The following is a 25,106-nucleotide window of genomic DNA, read 5'->3' as shown; positions in this document are numbered from 1 at the left end:
CCAAACGGACTTAACCACTTCAGCAAATGCCAACTGTAACTTCCAAGTCTCTTAAAAAGAAGAATCTGAATTGTGCGACACTAATTGGATATAGTGCTAGAGCAGTGGTTTGGAAACCCTAACCTACAAAAATATTCTGTAATGCAAGTCACAGTTCAGTCCAACATCTATTTCATATTCCTGTAACACTAGTCTCTAAGGAAGACAACTGAAGAACTACAAAGCACAGTCTCTGGCCTGTAAACCAAACATTGTAACTATAAATAAAAATGAGTTAGCGCTAGATTTTTTTTATGAAACCTTTATTTTATATTTTTATAATAGTGTCAGAATAACCCAGGCTTCAAAACACTCAGACACAAAAGTGCATAATATTAAAAAAAATTAAATAAAGCTATTTTTGTCACTCTTACCTCCTTGTTTACTCCCCACAAGGAATCAAAAATATTTTGAACTCTGTCATTTTAGACTTGGTGTGAGTGCAATAATTATTATATATAGTAAGAGTCATACAAAATAAAGGTCACACTGCTCTCTAAACCATATATATACACACACATTTACAAGCAGTGTGTGTTGTTGGAGTTTAAAAGCAAGAATAAGACCTTTTAATCTCCCAGTAAATAAAGTGTTTGGGTTTTTTTCTTATGGTTTTGTTGTTTTACAAATTTAAGATCTATTTGGTAGCTACTTTGTGCAAGGTAATCATTTTATTGCAAATATTCTTATGAGAAACTGGATATTGCAAACACTAACTTTTTAAGTACTTTAAAATTTTTGATTTAAGGCTATTCCTTTAAAAAAAAAAGTTTGGCTTTTTTTCCCCCCCAAGTCTTAGAGCAATTCTAGAATTGATGTGGAAAGTGGAGAGAGATAAATCACTCCATAATTGGAACAGGCTAGACAAAGAAAATCACCCCTTGTAAAGAACTCAGCAGAAAAGGATTTGAGCTTCAAAGTGAAAAAGAACGACCCTCACATTCAGAAGTGAAGAACCGAGCATTAAAGACTCAATTAGAGGCCCTTGTCTTTGCTGTTTGCTATAGGAGGTTCTAAAAAAAAATACAAGCCACCTAACTGAATGTCAGCACTGACATCATTTCATTAAAACCCCTCCGAGTTATGTGCACTTTAGGATGCCCCTGTTAATTGAGGAAGGAGAATGCTTCTGAATGTGGAGGTGACAATGGCACTGGGGGGTCAGCAGGAAAAGAGAAAGCAACACAGAAAAGCGAAAATCAGATCGAAATCCCCATTGAAAAGCTTGCGCCAAGATCTTCACAGAGCAGATGGCTCATTATATACAAGGTGGAAGTGGCTGCTGCCGGGGCTCTTGCCTCAAGGAGAGTGAAAGGCGTGGGCCCGCCACAGAAACTGAGTCCAACCTGTTTGATAGCCTGGTAGACTATCAGAGGAGGTTCGTTTTGGCAATCTGGGTATGTCTTTATTAAGGGCATTCTTTCCCACTTGGTTTGTATGATCCAAGCATGTATTTGTTTAGCATCCAGATGCCTTATGCCCTATGTTTACTGTTCTCCCCGCCTTCCCTTGTAAGCATGGAAACCGCTCAAGAGAATAACGTCTCCATGTACTCAATGAATAAGCTACAAAACCGTATGCTTTCCAGACTGGCTAAAATGCTGGCTTTTGGTCTGAACTGCTATATGATGCCACATATCAAACCTCATATTTTCTCTTTAAATGCTTGATTTTAAAAAATTTTTGTAGTCTGTTTTTTTTTTTCCAGTGTGGTAGACAAAGAAAGTGAGCACTCTCCCATTCACTGGTTTACTCCCCAAATAGTGCAGTGGAGGTTGGACCAGGCCAAAACTGGGAACCAGGAACATGATCCAGATCTCCCTCATGGCAGCGACCAAAGTATTCAAGTAGTCTCCCGTTACCTCCTAGGGTTTGCATTGGCAGGAAGCTGAAGCCAGAGGGAAGACTAGAACCCAGGCACTATGATAGGAGACAAAAGCATCTTGTCTGCTAAGCTAAGCACCTGTTCTCCTTCTTCCTTTCTCTCTTTTTCTTTCTCTCTCTCTCGTTTTCTTTCTTTATTTCTCTCTCTTTCTTTCTTTCTCTCTTTTTCTCCCTTACCCTTTCTCCCCCTTTCTTTCTTTTTTGCTTTTTTTTGCTTTCTTTCTTTCTTTCAGTTCAAGAAACAAGAAGAATAATCTCAGTTTTTATTCAGACACAGTGAAGATTAGCATATGTACTTATTTGTAAAGACAACTTCGGTTTATATCTGTTGCCCAAGGGAAGGGATGAATAGCCTTCATTTTTACTTTCCAAATGTTCTGGATTTGACAGTAAGCTCTTTGTCTAACCTGTGAGAAAAAACACCAAAAATATAACTTATTGGAAGAATTAAAAAATAAGTAAGGTTTGGGATTCTAATATGAATTATTAGATCATCAGGCCATATGCTTGCTATTTTATGTTGGAAATTTTACTTTGAGCTTCTTGGTGGCTAGAACAAATTTGTTTATAGAACTGTTTGCAGTCCATGTAAATTTTAAGTCATACCAGTCATTTAGGAAAGGCAGAGAGTTTTCCTTCTCTAGTGCCTCTGTTTTTCCTTTAACAGGGAGAATAGGTTAAGTCTTAGAAATAATGTGGAACTTATGGTTTTAAGAAAAAGAGAAGATCATGAATTAGATATTCTCCACTTGGACTCTCACCATAGCAACTGCTTATGCAATCATACATAAAAAGAATATTCAAGCCATATGTCCATTTCATCTCAGAAAGCCAATTTCTCATGTGACCATAAGGAATTATAGCACAAGGGTTGTTTTTTTTTTTTTTGAGTCACTCATTTTGCATGACTCATTTAGAAATGTTGAGAATTGGCTACTGTAAAAGACCTGTTAACTATTGAATAAATGAAAGCTCCCAGTCGCATAGACAGCCCTGTTTAGGAAGACCTGGACTAGTCTGTAGCCCATCCCATCTGATCTCTGAGTAACATGATTACCTGTTGGATTATTAGAAATTTCTTGAAATTATCCTAAATCTGCCTACCATGTTACATTGAAAATTAACATAGATATTGACTTTTTAAAATTCAAACTCATTTGCAGATCACAGTTTAGTTTCTTCAACAGTGGATTGCACCAGGGATGATCTTTGCAAACATTCCTTCCCAGCCTTGGCCTTGTCTTCCCCCATGTTTCTGGTCTGCCTAGGCAGGCATGCTTGTGCGACACACTTTTGAAAGAAAGTTACAGCTTGGCTGTGCAAATAGTAATTAATCCAGCAATTTTCTTCAATCCTCCCTATTCCCATTTGGCATGCATTATCTTTAAAGAATGTTAAAAGTTGCAAAATGTGGTTAATACTATTTTTGAAAGCTGTATTTCCTCTAGTTTGCAATATTTTCCTATACATAAAAAATTCTGTACATACTAGTAAATGATTTTTTACTGAAAGGTAATTCTGCTGAAAGGTAATTCACTTGGCTCAAGCTTTCCCACAGCACAGTACATGACAGTAAGGCAGAAATCCCATTGTCGGGGGCAGGAGAAACCTCATGGAGTTCAAAAGGGCAAATTTACATTATTCAAAATTCCTGTCAATAATTAAGGGGAAAATCATGATCTGCCTTTTCTTGAGCAGCAAAATCAAGTGTCAGGCTGGGTTTTGATGCGGAAACCCTATCTCAAGAGAGACAGCCTGGAGGAGAGGCCGGGTCAGCAGCACTGGATCAAAGGAGTGCAGGATCAGCCTCACAGGCAGAACTTCTCAGTTACCAGATGACCTTGCAGTTCTGACTCAAGCTCCCTACCACCTACCTCTCAGGATGGCTGAAAGACAGTGACTGAGAGTGAGAAATGGCTTGATGATATCAGCATAGCAGAACAGACATTGTGGCACAGCTGGTTAAGCTGCCACTTGGGATACCTGCATCCTGTGGCTGAGTACCAGGCCTGACTCCTCCACTTCCTATTAAACTTCCTGTGAATGCATCCTGGGAGTCAAAGGATAAAGCATGGCCCAAGGCAGGAATCCCTCCTCTTCATGTGGCAGACCAGATAGGGTTTTGGGCTCGTAGTTTGTGCTGCCCCAGCCCTTGCTTTTTCAAACATTTGGTGAGTCAACAGCAGGTGGAAGATCTTTGTCTTTTCCTGTTCCTCTGTCATCTGCACTTTTGAATAAATAAGAATTTTTTTAAAAAAAGAATAGCTAAGATGTCAACAAACTTAGGTCATCAAGAGGCAGATAACGAATGTGGATTTTATAGTCTCTATACAAGTACTCAGCTGTCAGCATGAGACACACTAGGACAGGGCAGGCAGGCTACATCCCAGTGGAATGCTACATAGGGGAACTGAAATTGGAATTTCATATACTTCATATGTGACACCAAATATTCTTTAATTTCTTATAAAATTATTTAAAGATATGAAAAGTATTCAAGGGTCAAAGAGCCGGTAGAACCAGGCAACAGGTCAGGTTTGATATGTGGACTGTGGTTTGCTGAACGTTGCAATAGGTAAACATTGAACGCTAGTTGAGTATCAAGTTTATTCCAGTGCTTTGAGTGTGTGTACTATTAAATCCTGGACACAGCCCTTCAAGTTAGATGTTAGCATCAACTCTCTTTTACAGATGAGGAAACTGAAGCTTAGCAAGATGAAGCCATTTGCCTAAATCTGTGCCATCAGGGCTGGGAGTCATACCCAGTGTTTCCAAAATTAAGTTTTTAATTCCCAGCACATCTCCTCTCATAAACACATCATGTTTTTATTAAAAAAAATGTTTAAAAACAATATTTGCCATCTTATAGGTAGAAATTTTTACCTTCTGAAGGGAAGCAACTTGCAAGGAATATTGGTAAATGTTAGAAGTCACCCAAGACCTGTGGCATAAGAGAACTGCTCTCCTCCACCCTAAAGCTCCACCTGAAACAAAATTTTGTCAAATGAAAATAAATATGAGCTACTTTCAGGCAATAAAATGATAAATACACCATGATCTGTTGAAATATTTTAAAAAGCCTCCTTGAAGAGAATTTCCACTTGAGGAAAACTTGAAAGGGGTCTTGTTTTTAGGACATAAAAAATAGTTGTCAACTGAGCAGGTATATGGGAATAATTAATTATTCATGTGTAACCTGTGATATTTTCTATGTAAGACTGGGTGCCTTGAGACAGAGGAAAGGACTTACTATTTGGGAAATTAAGGTTGTATCTCTAAATGGCACCAATAAATAACAAAAACTGACTCACAACATCTGGAAAACAGTGAAAGCATAGAAAAGGAACCTGGAAAACTTGGATTACAGTCCCAACCAAGGTCCTGCATTAGTTCTGTGACCTCAGACAAAGCACATACTTCTCTGAATCTCCCATGACTTGATAGAAAAGTGCCTCATTGATGTTATCTTAGAGCAAGCTTTGAAAAGGTGCTGGCAAGTGCACAATGCACTTGATAGAATGAAAAATCATATACAGAAGTACTATTTTATATGCCATTGTGCACCCCTAAATTCAGTCTTCATTCTAGTAGTCTGTGAAAAATATTTATCAGACTGAGCTGCTCCTTCTTTCAGGTACACTGTGTCATCTGTTCTGCATGGGAAGGTTTTTACATATCCCCTAGCTAGCAACTGCAAGGCCCACACTCTGAAGCTTGCTCTACAGACCTTCACTCTGAGGAGTGTATCTGTGGCAGCAGCAGGAACATCTTCCAAGGAGCACCTTCCTTGCACTTCAGAAACCCTTGTGTCCTGCCTCTTAAATGCAAACCATATAGATGAGAGTTCACACACAAACCAATGGCTGGGTCATAGTGGATAAGTTTGTAAGGTGCTGGCACAGGATGTATCATAGTAACTAATTTTTTCCCATCATTTGTGTGCACTTGTCTTAGAGAAGGGTGAAATAGAGGCTCAGGGAGGTTAAAAATGCAATCCAAGGCCACACAGTGAGGAGTGTCAGAATTGAAGCCCAGGTCTGAATCCAGAGCTCTTACCGCTTCTTATGGTCATTCCCCAAAATGAAAATCATTTCCTCCAGTCTGGGTGACTCTGAAAGGCTCATGCAAAATAGAAGAGCTGACTCCTTATCTTTCAGTTTTAGAGACCTTGGGTATTTAGGAAATCCCAGCTGTCTAATGAGGCCTGATTCTATGGTCTTGCTCATTTCCAAGATGAGCCTGGCTAGCTGATAAGTGCTGGTAGACATACTATCTCTCTCAGTCTGGGTCACATCTGGAAGATATGTGCACAGCATTTGTATGCCAATATGACAATTGCACTGCAATGCTTGGCAAGGCATATGCCATACTTCTGTCACACTTGAGGGTGATGAAACCAGTGCATTCATTCTCTCCTGCTTTCCTTTTTAAATCAGTCACAATGTAGGCATATTTCTTTCCTTTTGTAGAAGGTAGCAAATTTTTGATGATCTCATGTGTGTTCATCTGCATATACACTATGAAAAGGTCATGGAAAATTGAGCAAAACTATGAGTTTATTTTAGTCCAAAGAAATTTGGAAATCCACACAGATTTTCCAGAATGATGAGCTTGCTGAAGACTACACGTATCTATAGATTTCCAATTATTCCATGCCGAAATAAACATTATTGAGCAATGTCTTCCATGAACTTTTGATACACCTTGATATCCAGACACAAAGGATAGACAGGAAGCAATCCAAGTATTCATTAAAACCTTTACCTGGTATTTTTTTTAAATTGAAGGCCTGCAGATGTTTATAAGAAAGAAGGCCAAAAAAAAAAAAAAGATTCAATAGATTCAAGCTTTGAATTTTATATTTGAAGTGGTATATGCAGACATTTGATCCCCAAGGCAGCCTAATGAGATAGCTACATCCATTTTACAGATGAAGAGATGGGCCTCCAACATTTGAGCAGCTTCTCCAGGTATACATTTAACAGTGTTTAGGGGAGGGTGCTACCCCAAGTTCAGAGTCCTTTGTTCTATTTTCAGCTACCTCATATTTGCTTCCCTGTAAGACAGTCATAAATGAAGCAGAAACATGTTATAATACAGTGTGTATGTTCTTTGCATTTTCTCAGGCCAAAAAATGGTGGAAAATACTGTGTTGGACGTAGAATGAAATTTAAGTCATGCAACGCAGAACCATGTCCCAAGCAGAAACAAGGCTTTCGGGATGAGCAGTGTGCTCACTTTGATGGGAAGCACTTTAACATCAATGGTCTGCTCCCAAATGTGCGCTGGGTCCCCAAGTACAGTGGAAGTAAGTGCATCTGGGACTGGTCCTGGGGAGGGCACCCTGCTGTGTGGGTCCGCCATAAGAGTCATTCCTGTGTCACATTTCCCTTCCTCAGTTTTGATGAAAGACAGGTGCAAACTGTTCTGCAGAGTGGCTGGCAACACTGCCTACTATCAGCTCCGAGACAGAGTGGTAGATGGAACTCCATGTGGCCAGGACACGAATGACATCTGTGTCCAAGGTCTTTGCCGGGTAAGCCCCAGTTGACTTTTTTTCACCGTGTTGCCCAACTGTGGTTTGTAGCTTACTCCTGTGGAACAGCAAGTGCTAGCAGCTGTGCACCATCTCCTACATGGTGGTTCTTTAAATGTGGACCCTAGACTAGCATCAGTGTCATCTAGATTTGATCTCACTCTGCCAGACTTTGAGAATTACTGCCCCAGATTTCCCCCATCATGTCCAGTAGGAGTCTGCAGGAAACCTCCCCTGGCAGATTTATTAGAGTAATTTACACACACACTCCTTTACTGTGACCTCAGTGGTTAAGGTCAAACCCCAATGCTTCCTGACAGTGCATTTTCTAGATTGAATAGCTGAGTTCCAGAAGATGGCATATGCGAGAAACCGGCTTCTCCTCACTTTGCTTCTGGCTACTGCTTTCTCTTTGTGACTCTGGCTGCGGTCACTTTCAACCTGACACATGCTTATGAATTATTCTTGGAAGGGTAGTAGAGAAACTTCTGGCAGAGGGCAAAGCATCGGAACAATGATTTCTTGAGGGCTTGGTGCCATTTCATTTGTCTCACTAATCAGAAATCCCCAGCCAAGCCTCTGAGATGATGTATTTATTTCTTGTATATGGTCCAAAGGCAAATTGGAGTTCCTAGTCAGCAGGAACTTCTCCCACTTTCTGACTCACAGCAACATTGTAGGTTTCCTTGGCAATCCACTCAAGAGAAGTATAAATGAACAAGGTGAACCAGAATGTGGCTTCTGCTCTGATGTTCTGGTCATTGCTAGAGTCCTCAGGGCCAAGTCAGCTGCATCGTATTAAAATGGAAGGAAATGGAAGAGGCACTCGATGGGTCCTGTGTCCTCCCATTGGCAGCATGTAGTCATGCTTTTTCTACATTCATGGCTAGTATTTAAACACAGGAGATCCCATGCTAACTCACATTTTTCCAGCTTCTCTTGAACAACTGGAAAGTGTCAACTGTGGGTTCCTATTTTCTATGGTAGCAATAGACTCAAGTGGTCAATGTCTTTCCCCCTAAGATAGCCATGTACATTTTAATTAGGTAGAATTCATACACTCTCCTTTTTTTCCATTCTTGTGCAACTGTTCTTATTTTCTATACTTATTACTAAATGGATGTTTTGAAACTTAAGCCTGCAGTTGAAATTTCCAGAGTGTTTTGTCCCAGTGCCAACTCTGGTTCAAAAGATCTGAAGGGGTGCTGCTGGGAGTCTGCAGTTCTGGCAGCGTCCAGATGCACACAGCTTAGGCCCATGTTTTAAATAACAGGGCTGTTTGATGGGCGCTCCCCAACCCAAACAAGTTTAAAGGGACTTCCCTTTCTTGTGTGGAATGCACATAATTCAGAGAAACACATTACTGAATGCTTTATCATCTCCCTGATACTCACCATTTATTTCATGTTTTCTTTTTAAAAGCAAGCTGGATGTGATCATGTTTTAAACTCAAAAGCCCGGAGAGATAAATGTGGGGTTTGTGGTGGCGATAATTCTTCATGCAAAACAGTGGCAGGAACATTTAATACAGTACATTATGGTAAGAGTCTGCAGCTACAAACAGAAGAAGTTTCAAAGTTGTTACTTGCATATAATATGAATAAGTATCGTTGTCAAGTGTAAAATCAATCTTGTTACAGAACATTATCCTTCTTGCTGTAAGGTTTCTCATAGTGAGAGTTGTATTATATCCCTTTGCTGCCCACCTTTTAATTCTGTACTTGGAGGAAGTGGGTCATCGTGTAGGATACTGAATGTCTTCCCAATTCTTTTCAGGTTACAATATTGTGGTCCGAATTCCGGCCGGTGCTACAAACATCGACGTGCGGCAGCACAGTTTCTCAGGGAAGTCGGAGGATGACAACTACTTGGGTGAGCTGGGATGGCACCTGCCCTGTGCAGGAATCTGTCTATCACCTCTTGTGCATACACAGCTTTCTGATATCATAGCTTCTTATAAAAGTCCATCTAAACATTTGTTATTTGATCTTTCATACATCCGTGCTCAAAAAATAGTGAAGATTATAGCTCAAGGAAGTTACTCTGGCTCTAACAAAATAGTCAAACCCCAAGTAATGTTTTGAAAGTACTTACCCTCTGGATCTGGTGTAAAATCTTGTAGTCAAACCCATCCTGAGAATAACTGGACTTTAGGATATTAGAGACATTTGTCAACTTAAGTTTATATTATCAGTGTTTCCGTGAGCCTGGTTCTTCCAAATGATCAATAGTGGCACTTATTTTCCCCACATTTACTAAAATAACCCTCAAAGTCACTACATAGACACCTCATCCTTCTCTCAGAATTAATTCCTATCTAATTATGCCTTATGTTTAACTACTTGACTCATTCATATCTGGTTCCTATAGTCAAACCATAGCATACCAGTGACTTTGTATTAGCTTGCAACACTCTTCTCCCTGCAGACTCATTTCAATTCATGACCCCAAAAGCTGCCCTAAATGAGTGGGAGATCTGCCCAACTGCCGTTTTTAAGGACCCATGGAGTATAGATTGAAAGGAATTCAGCTTCACCCTGTGCCACTAAACTTCGCCTGTCTGTGATGGAGGAAGAAAAAAAAAATCAGGGCAATCTAGCCAGGGGTTCAATTTTAAAAAGAGATGAATATGCTCTCTTTCGTATACCAGATAAAAATTCTTTTTATGCAAATGAACACAGCTTCTGTAAAGGTTTAGTTCAAGCAGTTGGACATACTGAGTTAGTAAATAAGTAGTTTTTGGTTGACTGAGAGCTTATATCTGCATTTTGAAATTCCTACTTAAAATTGTATCAATAGACAGTAATTCTTCAGCCAAGTGTAATTAAAATTACACATGACTCCATTATGGCATTTCTATTACATACCAAAACTTGTTCATTGATTTACTTACTTAATGTCAGGATTACTGAAAATTTCATGGGAAAAAAAACAGAATGAGAAAAGTAAGTAAATTTTGGTGTAAAAAAGTCTTGAAAAGGGCACATAGTTTTTTTTATAATGTTCGTTTTTGTCAGACTCTTTGAAGACCGCTTAAATGTATGGATGTCAAAGCTTTTTTTTCTGATATATTATACTTACATTTTAATTCTGTTTTCCTTAAATTCTTCAAAGTACCCTCACATGTGCCAGATACTATTTCAGGCATAATGAGCAAAACAGACCAAAAAAATCATAAAAATTAGTGTCTTGGAGCTTTTTAATGAGATAGGATAGATATACAGCAGCATGTTAATGGACAAGAAAGCTTTAGACACCCAGACTGTGACGGGCATTGTAATAGATAAGGGCAGCACAAGGGCCACTGAGACATCGTACACAGTGCAGTGACAGTGGAGTGGGTAAAACTAATATTTTAAAATTTATTGCATGACTTCTGTTTTAATATTTGTCTATTTGACATGTAATGGGAGAAAGATATAGATAAATAGAGACAGAGAACTCTCTTTTGGCTGATTCCCTGCCCAAGTGCTCACAAAAGCCAGCACAGGGCCAGGCTGTGGTCAGGAGCCAGGAATTCCATCTGACTCTCTCATATGAGTAGCAGGGACTCAACTAGTTGAGTCATCACCTTCTGCCTCCCAGAGCCTGTCTTGATAGGAAGTCCAAGTTACAACCAGAGCTGGGAAACGAACCCAAGCACTATTGATAAAGCACATGGGCATCCCAAACTTTGCCTTCAACCACCAGACTAAACTCCCACTCCACGGTAAAATGTTTGGATTTTAGCAAGAGATAACAAGATATCTAGAGAAAGAGCCACTGCAGTTTTAACAGATATATTTACTTTATTTGAAAGACATGGTGGAGGGGAGACACAGATCCCCAATCTGCTGGTTTACTATACAAATAATTTCAGTGGTCTGGTGTTAAGCCAGGACAGAGCCAGGATCCCAGGACTCCATCTGGGTCTCTTGTGTGGATTATCAAGGAGCTTTAATTGGCACTTGCATATAATATCAACATTGTAAACAATGACTTAATGTACTGCACGCTTGCCCCATGGCCACTAAAAATTGCCTTGAAGTAGCAGCATGCCTAGATTGTTCAGAGAGGGGTTTGTGTGGCTCTTGCTACGTGAGCTCCTCAAGGAGATTAAACTGGTAACAAAACTAAGTCATGTGGGACCATTTCAAAGTTACAAAGACTGTAGCATGTATGCTGAATGACGTAGGCGGCTGCTGGAGCGTTTGGACTGAGGAATGACATGATGTCATTGCATTTTTGTCATCAAAGACACCCTCTGGTTAGTACAGTGAGCATAGATGGTAGGGCCAGGACATAGAGAGGAGAAACAGCAGCACTCATAAGGAAGGCTTTGCAGTAATCCACAAGAGATGATGGTGGCTTGACTCCAAGGGGATCAGTGGTGTTAATAGTGTGAGGCCAGGCTCCAGACATCTCAAAGTTGAAGTTCTCTTAAGATTTGCTGATGGGTCGAATTTGGAATACAGAGGCAGTCTCAACAGTGTTAGGAGTCCAGAGTAGTACATCACTAACTCAAGATTTTGACCTGAACAAAGAATGCAGAGAACATCAGCTCAGATGAGAAGACTACCCTCTTATCCTTGGGCTCACAAGTGTTTTAAGGTCAGGGCCATATTTTACATTATCAGCTTGTGTCAAGTAAATGCTGCTTAATTACTGAACAGATATTGTTCATGTTGTCCTTGCTGAGTACTTTCTGTGCAGTTAATGGAGAGTGTGGTTACCTTGGATATATAGATTGATCCCTTCTTTCAAATGCCGCAAAGTCCTACTTGAGATTAACTACTTTGGCTGCATTAGCTTTTCACCCTTCTTCTGAATGTCTGAATGAGATAATTAACAAACTTCTTGGAGACCATTGTTATGATACTTTGGAGGGATTCACATTTCTTATTCTATTGCTGTACAAAGTGCACCAAAGGTTTTTCTTCATGCACTTGGATGTAAATGTGGGTATGTGACCGCTGTCTCCTTCCTGCTTCCTAATAAACCAGACAGTATTGCATACTACCTCCTTTATCATTGAATTTTGTAAGACGTTACAGCCACATTGAACCAAAGGTTCTCCCCCTCCAAAGGTCACAGGATTCTCTTCTGTTCCCTTCTTGGAAAAATAATGACTTCAAGTAGTGCCCTCAGTTCCATTCCACTTACTTAGCCCTCACCATGCATCTGAATTCAGGCAAGACCTCACTGCCAGCTTCTTAAATTCTTTGTAAAGTAGTGAAAACAAAATTACAAAGATGTGTCATCTGGAAAAGGCAGTCCTGAAGCACTCCCACTCTTTAATAGAATATTATAGGAAAGTCACCTATTGGCATGAGAACATGGTTCTTCTGGAAGCCAATGGAAAGTGTACCAGCACAGAATGCCAGTCACAGTCAACTGAGTGTGAAAGTCAAGACCTTTGGACCTCACCATGGTTACTTAAGAAGTTAGGAAGAATTTGATGATGTCATCAAGACTAGGATGTGTAAATTTAAGTAAGGTGCAACAAATACTACGAGAAGGTTTCACTGCCTGTACTGAGGCTCACATGGGTCAAGTCACTACTGTCCCATTTGGGCCATCTTCATCCTTACTTAACCAGTTTTTGGAGGTCAGTCAAGCTTTGTGCCTTCTGCATGTTTTGGGTAAGGAGCAATTTCCAAGAGAGAGGGCTTTGCTAACAACTTTTCTGTGATGGGTGCAGTGGTAGGGAAACCAGCCAGGAAATTAGCTCCCCTAATCGCATTAGTAAGAGGATTCTCAGTAGTCTGTTGTTTTCAGTAAACTATTGGTTTGACAAGGTACCGGAGCAGAAAGTTGCTCTGGCAAAAGTCATTCCCTCACATACACTCCTCTCTCCTAGTGGGTCATAGCCAAGTTGTTTCAGGGCCACCATGCCTGAAAAACTAGCCTTTGTGTATGTGTGTGTGAAACTTATTTGTCTTCAAGACACCTAACCCTTGATTAATTGTGGCAGTGGGAAGAGAGGAATCAATTCAGAGCAAGATAAAAGAGGAATGTGCTTTCGTTTTTTGACTGCAGGGATGTCTAGGGCCATATCATCACCAAGGCCAATGCAAAGAGAAATCTTCAATTGTTCAGTCTCCTACGTTATTCAGTATTATATTGTTTGTTGTCTCAATCCTCTCAACATTGACCTGTGGTAAAGCACTCACAGTGAAAGGTGAGATACCGTGAGTCAGGGTAAGCAAGAGAGGAAGCCTGGAGATTATTGGAACAGACCCCCAGAATTCACACAGAATAGGCCATTGCTTGTTGAATGTGAGCATAGCTTGATTATCATTTAGTTTACAGAACTGGTATGTGACATTTTGTTTCCCTCTTTTCAATGAAATATCAGCTGGGTAACTAACTTGTAACTTGAGGGAACTGGGTGATTATGTTGACAGCACATCATGCCGTCACCATGGAAGTGACCCACATGAGGGAGCAGCCTAGGAGACCTGAAGTGCCACGTAAACAACCTTATCTCCAGTCAGTGACCCATTGAAGTTTCTGCATCATGCATGGCTGGTGGCTCTGGCGCTGCAGGAGCTGCAGGCAAGCCTAGGTTGTCAGAGGCTTATGCTGACTGGGAAACGGGCACTGAGCCGGAAGCACTCAAGTCTCCTTGTCATGAATGTCAGGTGCAATCAGTCATTCTTTCTTTCAACATCAATGGAGCACCTACTATGGATTAGAATCTTGAACTTACAGAAGTGATTTTTTTTTCTTAGACAATTGCCCTACTTAAAAAAAAAAAACTCATGCCATGTAGCAAAACAGTTTAAAATTTTAAAAACATGTAACCTATTTGGTTTCTATTTGTATAGAATGGAAAGAATGCATGAATTCACTCCCTCATCTAACAGATGTTTCACAAACATTTGTTGACTCTTTTCTTGGAAAATCCTAGTGATTAGCAAGCCCTGCAGACAGATTTCCATGATTAGAGGCCACCTGGCCATGGGAAATTAATAATCTCGTTTGAGCTTTCCTCACCCATAAATTAGTCATCTTTAGCACATCCTGCCTCATTTAGATGTAACAAGGAGGCAGTGTATGTGAAGGCATTATGAGGAACCAGAAGCTAAAACCTGTGTTTGTAATCGTGTTTAATCCTCAAGCAATCCCATAAGAAACCTATTATACAGAGGAAGAAACTGAGACTAGTTATCCCATCTCACAAACATGGAAAGAAGGAATCATTATTGGTGTGACTGCAGATACCACATGCTGAGCCCTTCCACTTTATTGCCTCCAAATAGAAATACATAGGCTGACTTGGGGAGGTATAGGACCAAAAATTTAGATTTTAGTGATGGGAAGGAATAGGGAGCTTGGGAAGATAGATGAGAATACGGTTTGTGAAGTTACAAGAGAATTATGCTGAGGAATTTGACCTATCTTCAATAAACAATAGAAACTATTGATGGAGTTTAAGTCAACAAGTTAAAAGGTATTTTTTTTAATTAATGCTACATTTTCCCTGTATCACCATACCCTTCCCAGTCATTTCAAATGAAGATATTTTATTCTTTTCTTGAAGCCAAAGGGCTTGATATGAGTGGAAATTCTGCTAAATTATGTGCTAGTTAGGGTACCAAAGTCAGTGTGCTTAACCCTTAATCCTGGAAAGAGTAGTCGCATGGCATGGGGTGTCTCACTCCGGGAATGGGGATCCCGCCCCTGAATCACAATAGTCAGTGCTTCCACTCTGCCCTCTAGTCTCTGCATAAAGGACAGTGCCTGTTTTGTCTAAATCCTCAGGACCTCTTCTACATGGACACTGAATCGTGCCTTCTTGGTGGAGGACAGTGAATCACTTGTATCAGTAGAATGGTTAATGAACGGTGGGTTAGGACCAAGAAAATGCTTAAGATGTGTTGGTCAGTCCCCATCTGACACAGAGGTGTGGTGCTGCCAGGGACTCCTGGTCTGCAGGGTTCCTCAGGCAGTTCATTGTAATTCATTGACTTTGGCAACTGCTAGAAATCTGTTTACCATTCCCAGGATAGACTTCCTTGTTCCCATTAACTACTGGAATACATGATCTGTTGGTGTCAAAGATTCCCTTATTGTTGAGATTGGCTAATCATGAGAAAATTACAGAAACAACATGGGAATCTTGCTCTAGTGTTCTAGCTAGGACTGAAATGTTCAGTGATACTGATCTGTTGAATACTTGTTTCATATCAAGCCCAGTAGTCTTGAGGACTCGTTACTGAAGGAGCAGTGGTCCCAGGGGAAGAAAGCAGTGGAGTTGTTGATCAATATCTGCAAGGGGTTGGATTCAGCAGATTGCACAGAGGCTCAAGTCCCTTGTATCAGCTGGTGTGGCATCTGTATATTACCTCCACACAGCCTCCTGCATACTTTGAGTCATACGTCTAGATTAGTTGCAATTTCTAATACAATGGAAATGCTATGTAAGACACTGTTATACTACATTATTGGAGGCAGGTAATGCCTAGGAAAAAGTCTGTGCATATTCAGTATAGGCAAAACATGGTAGGAATCATGACTTTTTTTTTTAAATATAAAAGGTAGAGTAAGACATAGAGACTGTCCATCCAGTAGCTCATTCACCAAATGGCTGCAATAGTCAGGGTGAGCTTGATCAAAGCCAAGATCCAGGAACTCCATCCGCATCTCCTACATGAGTGGCAGGAACTCAAGCACTTGAGCAATCATCTTCTAATTTCCAGGAGCATTCTCAGGCAACTGGTTCAGAAAAGGAATAGCTAGGACTTGGAGCTGGCACTCTGATAAGTCATGGGCATTCTGAGCCATGGTTTAATCCACCACACCACAGCACCTGCCCTCTAATTTCATTTTTAGTTCACAATTGGTTGAATCCTCATGGAACCCCCTGGGTGTAAATCAGTGGTGCCACCTCTAATGAAACAATTTTAATAACAAATACTAAAGGAGAAAGGATAAGCCTGAGATTTTGTCTTTAGTGAATCCAGAAATAGGACAGTAAGCTCATGTTATCTTTCATTCCACAAATTGTGTTTTTATTTAAGTCAGGCCAAGGTTTTTAGAATGCAGAATAAAGCCATTGAGAAAAATTTGTGAATTACGTGTTCTAGTGCAATCATAATAAATAGGGTGGTACATTGCTGCTCCACTGTGAGATCTGAAAGAAGCCGTTGTGAGAAGAGATTGGTGAGACATTTGTTAACTCTCCCAGCAGTTAGCCTGAGGCCGCAGAGATCTGTCTTCCCAGATGGCTCATTCAGACACTTGGCAGAAAGCCTGTTCGCAGCATTCTGGTTTGCAAGAGGCTGTTCTAGGCTTTGTGGTCATCCTTACAACGTGACAGATGCCTTTCACCCTAGCCAGAGATCAAGCAAGAGCAAGGCAGGGCCACAGCACGTTTTGATTGTCCTTTCTACAAATTCCTCATAGTTTCACCATCCTCTGTCAAGTGAGATAGGGAATGACACAGTATGTGTATTTGGGGGACAGCTTCTCTGGGCCAAGTGGAGGCTTAGCCACCACAGCAGATCCCACTGAGAAGGTGATGTTTCAGAATGATTTTGAGTGTATGTCTTACTATTTGAACATCTGTCAGAGAAGACTTAAAAAAAGATTCACTTAGCCCAACCAATTCTAAAAAATCTGGAGTGATTTGTGTGGGAGTCAGCTTTATAAGTGTGCAGTTCATTTGTACATGTTTTCAAGCCATGACACTTTGCATTTGTAGTGCTCTAACTGGGTAGCAAACTTCTAGTTTGCATGACAAGTCCCTGTTATTCTGTAATCGCTGTATTCACTTACTTTTCACAGGTCCCAGGATGGGTAGATTTTTTTTTCCCTCCGTTTTTGGGATAAAAGAAGTAGAGACTGAAAGGGATGCTGATTTATCAAGGCCATGCGGCTGGTGTGAAGCAAAGCTAGCCTGTGAACAGATGCCTTTGTGGCTCACAAGTCCTCATCCTTTGATTTGTGACTCTTTGCTTCCTATTTCAAATAGCCTGCCACTGACAGCAGATCAGTGAACTCTCTGTTCTCATCTACAGCTTTAGCAAGCAGTCAAGGTGATTTCTTAATAAACGGAGACTTTGTTGTTGCAATGTCCAAACGGGAAATCCGTATTGGGAATACTATGATCGAGTACAGTGGATCCGACAATGTCGTGGAAAGAATTAACTCCACAGATCGCATTGAACAAGAACTTTTGCTTCAGGTAAAAACTTGACCCTAAGCCTGTAACCACCTCCCTTCCCCGTTGGGCTCCCCTGAGCAAAAACTTACTATCTGTTTTGTCTGCACCTTGCAGGTTTTGTCAGTGGGGAAGTTATACAACCCTGACGTGCGCTATTCTTTTAATATTCCAATTGATGATAAGCCTCAGCAGTTTTATTGGAACAGTCATGGGCCATGGCAGCCATGCAGCAGACCCTGCCAAGGTATCTGCTTTGTGTTTGAGCTTTGGGAGATCTGCAGTGTTTGGTGAAATCTGGTTTTAGGAACAGCCAAACACATGCAACCTATGAGTCCTTTTGTGTATGTCCTCTAACCTTTCTTTCAATGCAGCTGGTCATCAGGAATGGCAAGAAAGCTTCGGGATCTGTTTGGTTTTACATCTTGGGAAATTTATGCCCAGTGTGCAGAGACAGGCAAAATCAGCCCCTGCCACTTGAGTTTTTGCAGAGATACAGCTTAAGCAGTCATAGTATGTGTTACTGATATTTTCTTGTTTTGTCAGAATTAGAGCTCTACATATAAACTATAGCCACAAAACCACATTAGCCTGTCATATACTTTTTTTAAAAAAAGATTTATTTATTGTTATCACAAAGTCAGATATACAAAGAGAGGAGGTGGGGCAGAGAGGAAGATCTTCCGTCCAAAGATTCACTCTGCAAGTGAGCGCAACAGCCGACACTATGCCAATCCGAAGCCAGGAGCCTCTTCCAGGTCTCCCACGCGGGTGCAGGGTCCCAAAGCTTTGGGCTGTCCTCGACTGCTTTCCCAGGCCACAAGTGGGGAGCTGGATGGGAAGTGGGGCCGCCGGGATTAGAACTGGCACCCATATGGGATCCCAGTGCATTCAAGGCAAGGACTTTAGCTGCTAGGCCATGCCACGGGGCCCTGTCATATACTTTTCCCCTTACATTTATTTATTTATTTATTTGTTTGTTTATTTATTTACTTATTTTCATCTTCTTAAGAGGCAAAGTGTCACACACACAAAGTGAAAAGATCTGTTCTTCTCCTAATATCTATAACCAGAACTGGTGCAGGCCAAAGGGCTATGAACCAGACTCCAGCCTGGTCTCACACGCAGGTGGCAAGGGCCCAGGCACTGCAGTCATCATCCACTGCCTCCCAGGGTGCCTTAGCAGGCTGCTGGATAGAAAGCAGGACAGCTGGGACTCAAGCCAAGTACTTCAGTAAAGGTTACAGGCTTCAGAAACAGTAGCTTAAGCAGCTTAATCCACTGTACCACCCTCCCCCACACTTATGTACTGTTTTCAGCAAAGTGTTACTGACACACAGCTACCCCAGCTGTTTCATCTGTGTGTGTGACAGAGATCACATGGCCAACAAAGCAGTATGTAAGTACTGTCTAGCTCTCCAGAGAAAACGTCTGACACTCTAGTGTGCAGAGCCGTGAACTAGATTGCTTCTTTTGAGTCTTCTTTTCTCTTCCATTCTTAGGGGAGCGGAAGCGCAAACCTGTTTGCACAAGGGAATCTGATCAGCTTCCCGTTTCTGATCAGAGATGTGATCGGCTGCCCCAACCGGGACCTGTTACTGAAGCCTGCGGCACAGACTGTGACCTGAGGTGGGATTATTTATTTATTTGTTTCACTGTAGTCTTTGCTTTTGAGTTGAGAGATGTTATAGGAGTTCAGTATGTGAGGGTCAGAAGACGGAGCATTGATCTTTAGTTGCCCGTCCCGGTGACCCAGTGAAAAAACTTTAGCCAATTCTCTGTCCCCCTGCAACCAATTATCCAAGACACACAAGTGTAGATTTCTTGTTTTCACAAGAATTAACAATAGCTAATAGAGTATGGCACTTGCCCAAAACCTTCTTGTTTGATCCTCACAACTTGCTGAGTGGATATTAGCCTGATGATTGAGTCACATCCTGTACAAAAGTTTGGTTGGAAAGTCAACAGAGACAAGAAAAACTCCCCAAGTAGATCTTCCCCAGTAGAATTATGCACACAGAACGTGTGGTGTGCTGAGGTAAAGGAATGGAAGGAGCAAGAAGAAAATCTATGCACAAATTACTAGTTTCTCAACCAAGTGTGAAACCTGAGGCAGGAAATAGTGGATGAGTGGAGGATTGTAAAGCTTTCCCATTTACCTCTAAATTTGATAGTATTGTGATTAAACAGATGTAACCTGAAGGAGACATGTTTCACTGTATTGTCTGTATGTCAGTTCAGTGCATTAAGTTAGCTGCTGTGTTATCTTCCTTGGCTGGAGGAGAAAATATCAACGTGGGGTAGAATGTGTGGCGCTCACCGTTCCTAAGTAGCCAAGTAAATATGCAAGCATTTCGGAAGGTTCCTCAGCACCATGCCAAATCCTTTCCAGTGGTGTTGGCTGCCTCTGGTGCTGCAGTACAGAGTGTAACACCCTCTTGAGGTCTTGGTAGCAAAAAGAAGTGCTGTGATCCATTAGTAATGTTTGTCATGGGAGTCAAGGGAGGGCTAATAGTGGCTGCCAGTGCTAAAGGCTGCCAGTCCGGAGCTGGAGGCTCCAACTTCAAAGTCCGTATCTTTCCACTTGATCACACTTCCTCTGTACCCAGTGTCATTGATTCACTTGCTCATTGGCTTGCCCAAAGAGCACTGATAGAAGTCATTGTTAAAAAGCAACAATAACAAAAAGATAGTAAAAGGCAGTCACTTTATGTCATGCCTTATTTCTGTGTTAAGAAGGATCCATGTAAACCCATTGTTTCAGCCAGTTGAGTTAAACTAGTTAAAAGATCTTTTCAGAAAGATGTCGTTAGTAAATTAGTGATTTTTGGAGAAAAATATGCAGATATGCAAATTTCCTTGAGGCAAACATTAATAAATGGAGGAAAATGACATATTCAGATTAGTGTCATATCAAATTATCCTGCATTGGTCAGAAAGTAATTATAACAGAATCAACCATTTCCTAAGAATTAACTATTATCTATCATTATTTTCACTAGATGTCCTTTTGACATAGTTAACATGCTATTAGTTCTTATGCTATGATGCAGTTAGTAATTAGTTCTTCAACCAATATTACAACTTAAGTGTTGATATTATCGCCATTTTATTTGATAATATTAGGAGAAGAGAGACTGAGAGAAGCTAGTGTGTGTCTACACCCACATTATGAGAGATAATTTGAGAGGCATAAATAGAGTCTACATCCCCAAATTCCCCTCACAGCTAGGCCTAGGCTGGGTCACAGCCAGGAGATGGAAATTCAATTCATGTCTAGTTGATGCAGCTGTGTAAGCCATGCCAGCAACCTTCCAGGGTCAGCATTAGAAGGAAGCTGGAGTTAGGAGTCAAACTTGTGTTGAAGTGAGCCACTCTGATATAACGTGTGGGTGTTCTAACCACTGGGCCAAATGCCTATGCTTGTTTTCCTTTTTAGTTCAGGTATCATGATGAAAACTGTGTGTGGATCTTATTCTGTGTAACTTTTTTCTTCATGAAATGGAAAAATTGCCTCAAGTTTTCTGTTGTATCCCTCTTCCCTGCCCTACTTGGCTCCCTTTGCCTGTCATTTCTCCCCTGGCTGAATCAGGCAGGGGTTTATGGGACTCAAAGGAGCAATGCAAACACAGAATATTCTACCTGCAGCACTATGCTCCCCTGTGATGGCAAAGCAGACAACTTTTTGCAGAGCACTTTGAATGATAGACTGTGACCATTAAAAAGCTACTGCTTCTTTAAGAGCCCTATCTCACATTTAGCCAAGAAGCACCAATTTGGGAATAGGGATTAATTTTTGAGCTGTTATTTGAGAAACTAACATTTTTCACGGAGCAGATTCCAATAAGAACCACAGTTTAGTTTGTGATGATGCTTATGTTCCCTATATTTTGCACAATTTTTCATATATTGAGGACCTTTTTGCTGTAGCATATAGAGTTTGAAAGAGCTTCAACTGCAGGGGACTTCTCTCATGAATTTCATGTGGTTTTCTACTTACTGCTTTTGTGAACATAATATTTAAGCATGGTTAGAGAATACAAATTAATTTTTTATAGTAGGCATGACAAGTGCACTATTCTAAATTGCCCCATGTAGATTAAGTCATATTTTTGAAACATTTGATTGTTTCTTGACTCTGCGGAGACTGAATAAGGCTAGCAAAGCACAGACTGTTACATGAATGGGAAGAAGGTGCAGACAGCCTTTTAATAGATACAATGGATCAGAAGAGAAATAACTCAAACTTTAAAAGATAAATTCTAGGGTTCACGTGCAAAGCCTCTTAAGAAGGTACGTGCATATGCAAGCTTAATACTAAATGCAACATCAATATTTGTCAGTATTCAAACTCATGTCTTACTGGCTTTTGCAGATTGTTAGTAAAACAAAGTTAAAAACTAAAAAAGACACAAACCAGGGGCTAGTGTTGTGGTATAGCTGGGAAAGCTGCAGCCTGTGGCACCAGCATCCTGAATGGCATTGGTTTGAGTCCTGGCTGCTCCACTTCCAGTCTGGCTCCTTGTTAATGGCTTGGGAAAGCAGTGGAAGAAAGCCCAAGAGCTTGGTTCGTTGGACCCATGTGGGAGACCCAAGAGAAGTTCCTGGCTTCAGACCAGCTCTAGGCCTTATGGCCATTTGGAGAATGAAAACCAGCAAATAGAGGCATTTGTTCTCACTCTCTCTCTCGATTCAGCCTTCTAAATAAATAAGTAGATCCTTAAAACAAACATACACACACGCGTGCGCCTAAAGGAAGGATTCTGTCATGTTGACTGTGACTTATGTTAACTTCTATGCAAAACTTACACACATCAAGGAAAATATTGTGGCTGATTGGTCAGACTGTAAAATAGCTCCTCCCAAAGCATGCCTGTGGATTACAAATTCTACAGGGATGATCCACTGCTAACCAGTGTGCTGTAGAAGCTGCACCACCCATTTCTCCTTGCATGGATGGGTGTTCACATTGCTCCTCCACTTTTCAAAGACCTAGGCAAATCTTGCCATTCAGAAATCTCTTTAATTCAGTACTTCTTAGACTCATTCATTCCTACAATCCCTCCACACCCATAATTACTACCCTCCCCCTTTTTCCTTCAATTCCAATTTATGGAGATGGAGCTTGGAATGTCCTCTTTTTTTTTTATTAAAATACACTGATAAAATACAGTTTTATTTCAGTTCCCATGAAATGAACTACGTCAGCAGAAAACACCATAGTTGAAAACACTGTCCAAAGAAAGACAATGACAGGTGGTAGCATTTTGAGAAGCATTTCAAAGATAACTCACTATATGACCCTCCCTCTGACTCTTGGAGGTTCCCCACTCACATGTCAGGGACTATGTAACTGTCAGAGAAACTTCCAGATGAAAGTTCCGGATACTTGTTGAGTTGGTCCACATTTTTGCCTCACTTCCTGCAGGAAGGGAGAGTTTGCTTCGATTAAACTGACAGGATGAGATAAGACAATGTTTTACAGGCCCCCCCCCTTTACCATGTTTCAGAGTAGAACAAAATAGCCACAGGATGGTGTCACTCCACTGGAAATGATCCATAGTCCACTTTACTTGTCCATAGTCAACTCTGACCCACTTTGGAGCATTAATGAGAAATTTCATGACAAATAAGTAACTATTACTTTTATTTGTTAAATTCTCCTGAACAGGTTTATGTGGAAGAACTCTTGGGATGTTTGCAATCAGCAAACCACTCAATTTTGGAGCGATAGAGAATTCACAATTAAAACTAAAATCAAACAATTCTATAATGCAATTGTCTTGATATTTTTTAGTCTAACGAGTACATTTCAAAGTCATTTATTTAAGCTATTCCAGATAAGCATTTTCTTTTGCTAATTGAATACTGTAGACCATGTTTCTAGGACAGTAAAAAATTTCAAATGACTCATCAACATGTGCTGAACACCTCCTACATGCCAAGAAAATTTCATTTTAGGTACTAGGGATACAAAATCGACAGACTTACAGATTCAAATCACATTTTAAAGTGTTTAACTGCATTATCCAGGGATTGATCCCTAAGAAGAATTTATGTTCAAATATACAGAAGTTTAGTGTAATTTAACTTCATAATTTAAGTGACACATTTTTTGCTGAATTCAGAAGATGCTCATTGGGCACTTTATTATAGTAAAATTCACATCCACAGATGAACAGGTTGAGTTTCCAATAGCAGGTTCTTTGATAGAAAAAAAAATCCAATGAATCTGGATTGCGTGGACTTTTTAAATGACATTGTTTTCTTTTTCCCTGTTGACGTCCAGCTTTTTGTTGTTATTACTGGATTTTCACATTGGAGTGTCTGGGGAGAATCTTTACAAGGCCTGGATCTCTAACTGTCATTCTACTGCTTCCATGGACATTGGCAGCCATGGAAAAATCTATGGATATGCTGGTTTAAAATTGAATCTCAATGACTCTTTGTGGCTTTGGGCTCCATTTTTTTTTTTTTTTTTTACAATCTTGACATAATTAGGGTAAAAAGGTTCAAGCACTACAGGAAGATGGGCAAGACAATCAGTTCCGTATTGTTTCCTTAATAGGGCTCCATGTTTTTTAAGTTAAGAGAAAAGGACTCAACTCTTCCACCAGTTGAGTATAGATAAGACACTTTCAAAGCTTAACATCTGTGTTGGATTCTCTCTATTATTTATGCCTAGGTGGCACGTTGGGAGCAGGAGTGAGTGTAGTGCCCAGTGTGGCTTGGGTTATCGCACCTTAGACATCTACTGTGCCAAATACAGCAGGCTGGATGGGAAGGCCGAGAAGGTGGATGACAGTTATTGCAGCAGTCACCCCAAACCAAGCAACCGGGAAAAGTGCTCAGGAGAATGTAACACGGGTGGATGGCGCTATTCAGCTTGGACTGATGTAAGTTGGTTCTCACTCAAAGATCGTATTGCAAGCTAAGTCTTATTAGCTAATGGCTCTTTGTAACATTAGAATTAGAATTCTGCCATGTGGTTGATTTATAGTACCTGGCCCCACTGAATCTCTGCAAACAAGGGTACCATGATTAATTTATAATGTCTGATGTGGGTATAGCAGATAGAAAACTGGAAGTGGTAGAACATCTCAGTCACTTTCTCATAGGCCACTGTTTATTTCTAATTTCAGTGTCCTCTGCGAATGAGCTAATAATGACTTCACTATCAACCTGTTACATAAAAATTACCCCAAAATATCAATTAGAATTGGCTAGGATTATTTGCTTCTTAAGAGTTAGAAAAGACAGCCTCCCCAGAATTTTGAGTCTGTTTCCTAAGAAATTCAACATTAGTTTATTTTAACTTTCTATTCTTCCAGTGTTCCAAAAGCTGTGATGGTGGAATTCAGAGGAGAAGGGCTATCTGTGTCAATACGCGAAATGATGTGCTGGATGACAGCAAATGCATGCATCAGGAGAAAGTGACCGTTCAGAGGTGCAATGAGTTCTCTTGTCCGCAGTGGAAATCAGGAGAATGGTCAGAGGTGA

General features: G+C 40.6%; 1 protein-coding gene across 2 annotated transcripts in view; it reads left to right on the top strand.

The window, feature by feature from the left end:
* The window catches only part of ADAMTS9 (ADAM metallopeptidase with thrombospondin type 1 motif 9), a 147,058-nt gene that overhangs the window by 46,197 nt on the left and 75,755 nt on the right, over positions 1-25,106 (top strand). For both annotated transcript variants that reach the window (XM_040995061.1, XM_040995062.1), the window contains 9 exons: positions 7,050-7,231; positions 7,323-7,459; positions 8,882-8,999; positions 9,236-9,331; positions 17,464-17,630; positions 17,724-17,853; positions 19,109-19,235; positions 24,292-24,502; positions 24,938-25,102. In XM_040995061.1, coding sequence (XP_040850995.1) covers positions 7,050-7,231; positions 7,323-7,459; positions 8,882-8,999; positions 9,236-9,331; positions 17,464-17,630; positions 17,724-17,853; positions 19,109-19,235; positions 24,292-24,502; positions 24,938-25,102 — 1,333 coding nt within the window. The remainder of the gene's footprint in view (positions 1-7,049; positions 7,232-7,322; positions 7,460-8,881; positions 9,000-9,235; positions 9,332-17,463; positions 17,631-17,723; positions 17,854-19,108; positions 19,236-24,291; positions 24,503-24,937; positions 25,103-25,106) is intronic.

This window comes from Ochotona curzoniae, unplaced genomic scaffold (genome assembly GCF_017591425.1).
Source record: "Ochotona curzoniae isolate NIBS_2020 unplaced genomic scaffold, NIBS_Ocur_1.0 contig_908, whole genome shotgun sequence".
Lineage (NCBI taxonomy): Eukaryota > Metazoa > Chordata > Mammalia > Lagomorpha > Ochotonidae > Ochotona > Ochotona curzoniae.
The sequence above is the reverse complement of the archived record's forward strand: the minus strand, read 5'-3'. Positions and strand labels throughout refer to the sequence as shown.